The sequence below is a fragment of the Salminus brasiliensis genome, chromosome 10 (genome assembly GCF_030463535.1).
Source record: "Salminus brasiliensis chromosome 10, fSalBra1.hap2, whole genome shotgun sequence".
In the NCBI taxonomy this organism is placed as follows: domain Eukaryota; kingdom Metazoa; phylum Chordata; class Actinopteri; order Characiformes; family Bryconidae; genus Salminus; species Salminus brasiliensis.
The window spans coordinates 21,137,627-21,145,828 of NC_132887.1; the positions used below are offsets into that span (position 1 = coordinate 21,137,627).

Genomic DNA, 8,202 nt, shown 5'->3' on the forward strand with positions numbered 1-8,202 from the left:
AATCATTCCTTTTTCGCAGGTAGAATGATAGTTTTTTTTAGCAAGAAGATCAATCAACTGGATGACGTTCCTGTGGTTTACGGTAAATCATTGCTTTCCTCACCACACAGTCCAATATAAGCATTGTTCTTCCGTTAGGAGCCAAACACTGTCATTAGGAAGGAGCAGTCATATTTTCCCACACTCCTTTGGTAACAGAAGTCTGGTAGTGAAGATAAGCACCAGCATGTTCACACCTCAACACACAGTCTGCATTTATATAACAAACGTTTATTTATTTAAAGATCATATATTTTCTTATATTTACAGTATTTACATATTGCACTGTAGCTGGGATGCATTTATATGTTTGACAACAGCAACTGACAATAGCTTGAATATATAAATACATAATAATATATACGATATGACATTCATATTCAGGAGAATGGTGTGTGTTTTTTTTTTTTTTGCCTTTTATAAAATAAAACTGCGCCCAGCACTGTTTGTCACTTATTTCTGCCAAAAGAAATGTCTTGCAAATACAAAAGAAAAGGCAAGAATTCACCGTGCAGTTCATATTTCAACCGTGGGACTGGGGGTTTGTTCTGAGGACTGAGGCTAGAGTCAAGAGTATCGCACCACAAGCCGTGTTCAGCCAGTGAGGGTTCTCACCAAACTAACTGAGCAAGACTACTGGAAACACAACACAACCCGTGAAGGCAAATTAACCGACAAGCATTTGCAGCAGTCACAGTCTTTTGGCAGCGGGACATTTGTTCATTTGCTTCTCCGTAGAGCATCATCTTCACTTGCACCATTAGAGTCATCAGAAAGTTCAGCGATAACATAGATTTCGTCCGTCCGCAAGGAATGACGAGATACTGTGTGTAGAAATCTATGGAGGAGTTCCATTTCGTTGAAAAAATAATAAAATAATAATAATAATAATAATAATAATAATAATAATAATCGAACTAAAAACAAATACAGATTTTCGGAGTTGATTCGATTTTCCCTGTTCTTCTCCAAGGCACTTTTTTTTCTTGGTTCTCTTGATTCTCTCTTCAGGTCTGTTGAGCTCTGCAAAAGAGAGAGATGACCATTGACATTTAGGGAACTTTGTGCTTGGCTGCAGAAGAAAACATGCACTGCATTACACTGGACCTTCATGAAGCAAGAGTTGATGTACATTTGCTTGTAGCTGGATGAACGAATTAACAGCAGCACCACATCAACCCTTGAGGTTCTTTGAGCAATGCCACAGAAGAACCACTCTTGGGTCCATAAAGAACCATGTAGCTCTTCTATAGCATCTCTCAAAGAACCTTCATTTTTAAGAGGCAAGATGTAGCATTATTAGGTTTGCAGAGGACGATGTCTTCCAGGAGTTGGTCAACTCAACCCTTTAAACCCCTTGTAGCCTGCATGTGGACTCACAGGTCAGCTCCTCATTTTCTAAACTACATCACCTGCATATTAGTCTCACCATCATTTCTCAAGTCTAAGTCTACTAACCGAATAACAAGTGAATATTCTCAAGGGGTTTAAGTGCAGAACACATACAGGTATATTGTGGAATATTAGTATAGTAGAGTTACAATAGCAATGTTTTTTGTTCTCAGGATCACCGTTTAATCACAGAGAGTTATCAAGCCACTTGAAACCTTGAGACAGCACTCTCTGGTACGTGTGTACATTTTCCCACAGAACTTCGACCTCACCGTTTTCGCACTGGGCCACATTTCAATGAGAACACTGAGATACGCTTGTGAACCGCTGTGAGAAGAGTCCTAGGAATAAGCTGTGGACCTGGTAAGACATATGAATGGACGTTTGTTTGTTGTGACCAGGTTGGATAAATGCTCCAGCCAACATGACCCAATGAAGAACAAGGGTGACATCATTCCACTGTATGCTGTGAGTTAACAATTTACCTGTGAGGTCTATCCCTCTGAGCACCGCTGACTGCCTGCTAACCTTGTGAGTAGCCGGGCACATCTTTTATAATCTGGAAAAGTGAACAGAGCAAACACATTACAGGCTATTCACAGATACAGGTTCCAAATAGCTACAATAAGCACAAGACAGTAAGACAAAGCTATCAATGCTAGCGTTTAGTACTGCATAGAGCTTTATGTTCAATGTGTGTCATGATATGTAGGGCGGTGGCACTTACAGGCTGGTATCGTGCAGTCCCTGGTATTATGATATAGTCTATAAAAGTGTTTGCTGCACTTGGGGCTAAAATAGAGAGGCCCTGAAACAAACAACAAATCCAAAACTGGTGTTGATACACAGACGCATGATCAAGTGCACACAACACTACATAGCACAGTGCAGCACACTACTGAGCCACTGCACGTTGCTCACCTGTTAAATGTTTCAGGAACTTTTCCTTTTGCCGCAGATCTCTGGGAAAGACCTCTGTAGCAAAGTGAAAAAGGAAACCACTCATTAGTACCCCATGCATGGACATTTTTTTAAGGCATCTCAGCCCAATTTCTAGTTACACTAGACAGAGAAAATCATATGCTAGACATAAAAGGGTTATCAGGCTGCTACTGAAATCACACAGGGTACAAATATCCAACAGTCTTGGCCACATGCCACACCATTCACCAAAGAATAAAGACCCTTCCCGCCATATCTGAGGCAGCATAGTAGCACTGATAAAAAGTATATGTATATACACTGATAAATATATATGTATATGTATATATATATATATATATATATATATATATATATATATATATATATATATGTTACATTCTTATTTGAACTTTTAATGGAAATGTGCTGTATGTCCAGACTTGGTTACAGCAACACCTTGCATTTATTGGCCGAACAGCCAACCGAATATGATCAAATATGGGATGGATATGGGATGTTTGCAATATAGGGGCCAATACAATAAAAATAATCATCACTGTCATGCAAAACCTCTCCAATCTCCATAATGGCAACTTTACAGAAGAAACACCTTCTAAACCTTCAATAAAAAAAGTCAAAAGTAAGAAGATCTTATCCCAAGATATTTTGGAGCATTTCTATTAGTCCATTCATCATGAAATCTAGACACAGTGTAAAGATACAAGTTTCAAATATGTTCACTGCATCACTTTTCATCCCTATACCAAATATTTACCAATGAAATATGAACAAAATTGCAGACTGGCTACGCACCCAGTATTTGGTCGTGCTGGTAGGATTTGTTCACTTCGTTCACCTCCCTCGTCTCTATAGAATAGTCTCTTTTAGGGGGCTGCTGGACGCTTGCCGGGCTGTGGTCCGCTTGCTGCTGCCGTCCTGCTCTGCCTGTGTCCATCAGCAGCTCCAGGAGACTACTGCCCTCCCTGCTGCCCTCCCGGCACGAGCCAGCGGTCAGAATGACCAGCAGGAGCCCAACGCAGACCGGGGAGCGCAGTACCCTCATAATGAAAGATGGGCGAAGGCGAGACCCCCCTGACTGCCCTCTAGCCCTGGAGGAAGCACAACACAACGGGTTAGGGACGTCTTTGGCCAGGACCCAGCCCAGGACATTGCCACAGTGGTTTCATCTTTCAGCTTCGGTGCAGTAAAAGCGCTACAGGTCCTCATGACCTTTGTCGACTGTTTGGGTGCTATTATTTTTTTTCCTTTTTTCTCTTGCAGTGACACGGTATAGCTAAAGGAATGAAAGACATTTAAGTTACGCCCTGACTACGGCTCTTTCTCCTAGTCTCTGCCTGGCATGAAGCTGTGACATGCAAAAAAAAAAAGAAGTGCCCGGAAAACTTTAAGATACACCAAGAAATCAGGACGGATCAGGTCTTCAGCGGCGGCAGTGCCCTTTAGCTACTCTGCCTTGTAACTCTCTGTAAGATCTCTGGAACACAGATTACACGCTGCTGGGATAAATGCAGAACTAACTGCGCGACTGTAAGAATAACAACAGCTAGAGAAATACAGGCAATAACATCAGAATCCCTCCAGAAAGTTTGTGCGCCTTTGCGCACTTTACGCACGACCCCTCCCGCGCAATGCGAGCCTCCCAAACTGGCGAAAGGAGCCAAATTACCTGGTTTTGGACGCAGCACCCTTGTCTCTCGACTCTTGCGTGGCCTTTCCCGGCTGCGTTCAGTGATTCTAAAACTTTCAAGCAGCGCAGACTAGGACGCACTTCCCCTCCAGGTAGGACTGCAGCACTTACACCCCCCCACCCGGAGCTCTAGTGCACCATGTCGGCAGCAGTCTCTCTTTTATATGTTTAAACGCGGCACTGGGTCATCTGTCGTTGGAGTTGAGTGGGTAGTGGGTGGAAAATAATGAGAGCCCGCTTGCTTTTCCTTTTTTTTCCCCCTCCCTCCCTCTCTCTCTCTCTCACTCTCTCTCTCTCCGGTGGCGTCTCTTGAAGATGAAGTTTGATTTCCCCCACTCATCCGGCATGGGTCCTCTCACTTTTTATCCCCCGTCGCAGACGTAAGGACTTGTCCCATGTGGATTGTTCCATGTGGATGTCGTTCCTTGAGAAGCGCATTTTACTCGTCTTTTGCTGAGCACCCCCACCCACCCCTCCACGTTCACCGCCTCATAACGCAAAGAGGGACTCCTCCATTTCTCCACATGAGCTCCAGGTAAAGTATTTTTCCTCCTCCTCCTCCTCCTCCTTCTCCTCCTCCTCCTTCTCCTCCACCTCCTCAAGCGGGGATCACTGTCTCTCTGTGTGTCCCTCCACAGACGAGAAGCTGCGCTGCGCTGCGCTGCGCTGCGCCACCGGTCGTTGTCAAAAGTATGTCCTCTTGTCCGTTCCTCCAACAGTCGAGTCACAGTGGTTCACTCACATTTCGGCGCAATTGCTGGAAAGCCCGAAGAGCAGGTATGATTAGACGCGATTAGGGTTAAGTAGCCGCATGGCTCTGTGAAGAACTGCAGCACGAAGGCTATAGCCTCTCCTCAGCGCAGCCACGGCAAGTGTACACTGTGCAGGCCCTGCTCCAGCACTGCTTTCGTTTACTCAAGCCCAGCTTTACCACTCCCTTTGCGTATATAAAAAAAAGAATCACTCATATTTCACTCCCCTCCTCTTTTTTTAAGGTTAGCTTTACCGTTCTAGGCGAGATGGACCACAGTCAGCCTACCACAGTGGCCTTTGCTCATGGTAATCAGGATTATAAAGCTTTGAAAGTATTATTAAACATGGTGGGGTGGTAGGTTTAGCAAAGTGTACAAGTAAGGTATACAAGTGGCTCAACAGTGCCACACAGTGAGTCTATATCCAGCCCTTATTAATTATGAACTGAACTTATTACACATATTGGTGTGTCTGTTACCTACTACAACAGCTGACCTGCTGCTCTCTCCTAGCCTTTTTCACTTGCTAATCTACAAGCAACTTTTTGTCCTGCCATAATTTTGAAGACATCCGCAGAATACTCAAAATATGTATTATACATACATTTATTAATGGATCTTCTTTAATGCAATATTGATTTATTAGCCTTTTACAGTAATAACAGTCTAATTAGCATTTCCCAGTGCGAGGACAACCCCGTTACGTAAATTTACCCTACATAAGACATTTAAACGTTTATAATAACCATGGTGCAAACACATTGTGGACATTATAAAAACATGAAGTAATGAAAATAGTAAAGATACACATGAATTTCATGTAAACAGCAGTTGCTGTCAGTGTTGGTGGTGGAGTTTGTGGAATGTCCAAGAATATGTGGCTAATGTGGCTAAGCTAAGATGTTTCGTGGGTAGACATTCATGTGAGGTGATTGTGGGGCGACGTAGATAGCTTAGGACTGTGTGAGTGCTCTCTGGCATCAGGGGTGTAAAAGGGTCCAAGCATTTGAAGCTCTGGAGCTCTATAGCAAAAATAAAAACTCATATCGCTGCTGCCCGCCCAATAAAAAACATGTATCTTATTCATATTTTATTCATATCATATTTTTGTCCATTTTTAGTTAGAGTAGCCTGTGGCTGCTCTGTACTCTGTAAATAATTCTGGATGAATGGACCAATAGAAATGCTCTAAAATGAGTTGGAATAAAATGATTTTACATTGATTTCCAGTGCAAGTTAAGAAGGCTTTTTGCTTGTCTTGTAAAGTTGCTGTTTTGGAGATACGTGTTTTTCATTGGACAGCGTCGATATTTAGTGTAGAGGCTGCTGCCCTCTAAAACAACGCATGGGCCTCTTTCCCAGCCCTTCTCACTTTCTCACTGTGTTTTCTCATTCTGTCATTTTTGCGGCCCCCACCTCCATGGGTACAGCAGTACGCTTAGTCTTTTCTCGCTTTCTTGTGAATGAACTCTTCCTGCCTCCCTTATTTTACCACCTGTTGCTATAATAGGGGTGATCCTTTAGGATAGGATAACTCTTCAGATGCCCTCTATAATCGAAAGGATTTAATAAGCCTGACATGATAAACCACAGGAGCAAGCAGACTTATGATAACAAGCACAAGTAATGGCAGGTTGTGAGCCCTCCAAATGTGTATACGGAGCTTTAGCGTTCTTTTGTGTTGCTTACTGGATTTCTTTTTTCTCTCAGTTGCTTGAATGGTTTTCTCATAACTGTTTGCACAGATCAGGGCATATGGCGCAAATCATCTTTCAGTCACAAGGCTTAGTTCATACTGAAGTTATTCATGTATCTAGGACTGCTTGCGTTAAACAAGCCTTTACTTCATACTGCAGTTATTCACGTGTTTATCACTGCATTCCATAAGAGCTGATGCTTTTTTAGGATCTTCAGTTGACAAATGTATGTTGCTCTTGTCATACCAGAGCCTAATGACTCTCTCTGTCTTTTTAGACCAACAGAAATGGTGTAAAATGATATGGAATGAAATACTAAGTACTAATTAAGCAACTTTACAGAAGAATAAAAAAACCTTAGTAATGTTCAATGAAAGTCAATGTCAATCGATATTATTAAAAGTCACTTTGGAGCATTTCTATTGGTTCATTCATCATGAAATTGGGATGCAACGTTAAGAGCAACATTCACAGCCAGATTCACGTTATATCAAAAAGTCAAACATGCCAAAATTGGAGATACAAGATTTTTTTGGAATCTGGATTTTGGAGATGCAAAACATCTTAGCGTGAAGATCATCTTAATTAGGTAGAGAGGGAGTGTTCAGTTGCAGCGCAGCTTTAAGACGAAACTCTACTCCTCCCTCCTATAGATAGACCATTCTGCTATAAATTACCCAAGCCTTTAACCCTAGGAGAAGTCCCATGCTTTAAAATAACTCACCCTTAATGTGAAGGTGTTCCGTAGAGTGTGCCAGGAGAGTGTGCGTTCACATCGCCCCCTACGGGTCTGTAGTGTTGTTGTCGGTCCTGTGGGACTGAGTGCAGCGTTTCCTAATGTGAAATCCATTCATTTAATGAAGACGTACATTACGTACTAGACATACATAGGTTGACACTGACACCCTGGACAATTAAACAGATTCTTTTATGGTCATGACCAGAGCATGTCCCTCACATTCAAGCATCAAATCTTAGTATTTCAGTAGAAAGAGTAGTCAATAGAATCAAGTCAAAGCATCAGGGTTCCAGGTGAACGTCAGTGACAGTCAGTGACTTCACATACAACTGGGGACAGTGCTTTGGAGTGTCCAGGGAGTTTGACACAGCACAAACAGCTACACTAAGCCCCCCACGTGGGGCCTTTATCCTCATGTCTCTGCCAGCCAAACTGATGGGCTCCTCCCACTCCTCATCCTGATGCACCATTCTCCAGAAACCCTTCTTCTACTAAACCGTGCTAGCTTCGCATTATCATTTGCCAAATGGTTAGCATTCATGCAGCCGGTCCCGTTTCCACCCAGCACCAAAAACACACACCGTGTCTGAGCCAGAGCCTGCAGGTAGAGGCTGATCTCAAAATCCACTGATCGTCTTTTAGTCATTAACTCATTAATCTTAGCTCGTGCCAGTTCCCTGTCCACAGCTTTAATCCGACCTGACCTCCTCGCTGTAGCTGATACCATTGACAACTTTGACAGCACTTTCTCCATAATTTTATCTTATCAGATATGCATATTCTTCAGCGTGTCAGTCAGCACCATATGTTTGGTGTTGTGTGAGTTAAGACATCAGGCCATACATGGACATACCTGTAGATTCCAGTTTTTCCAGACCTTTTGAGGCTTGTTTGTTCTGGAACGTTACCTTGGAGCTTCTTTGCACCCAGCAGGATAGCTGAGTCAGAGAG

The 8,202-nt window shown here is 42.8% G+C and overlaps 1 protein-coding gene across 1 annotated transcript; it reads right to left on the reverse strand.

Moving 5' to 3' along the window:
• Positions 1-277: 277 nt before the first annotated feature.
• alkal2b (ALK and LTK ligand 2b) lies at positions 278-4,480 on the reverse strand. Its single transcript, XM_072690466.1, has 6 exons — positions 4,043-4,480; positions 3,169-3,464; positions 2,353-2,406; positions 2,159-2,239; positions 1,917-1,990; positions 278-1,062 (listed from the first exon to the last, which is right to left on the reverse strand). The coding sequence occupies exons 2-5, from the start codon at positions 3,416-3,418 to the stop codon at positions 1,926-1,928; spliced, it is 450 nt and encodes a 149-aa protein (XP_072546567.1). The 5' UTR covers positions 3,419-3,464; positions 4,043-4,480; the 3' UTR covers positions 278-1,062; positions 1,917-1,925.
• Between the last annotated feature and the right edge of the window lie 3,722 nt (positions 4,481-8,202).

What these genes read in the sequence shown, in the direction of transcription:
- alkal2b (XM_072690466.1), bottom strand. Translation starts at nt 3,418, where the DNA reads ATGAGGGTACTGCGCTCCCCGGTCTGCGTTGGGCTCCTGCTGGTCATT. An exon ending in GTTCCTGAAACATTTAACAG is followed by an intron (nt 2,240 to 2,352) that starts GTGAGCAACGTG and finishes TGTTTGTTTCAG; the next exon opens with GGCCTCTCTATTTTAGCCCC. An exon ending in GGACTGCACGATACCAGCCT is followed by an intron (nt 1,991 to 2,158) that starts GTAAGTGCCACC and finishes TCACTTTTCCAG; the next exon opens with ATTATAAAAGATGTGCCCGG.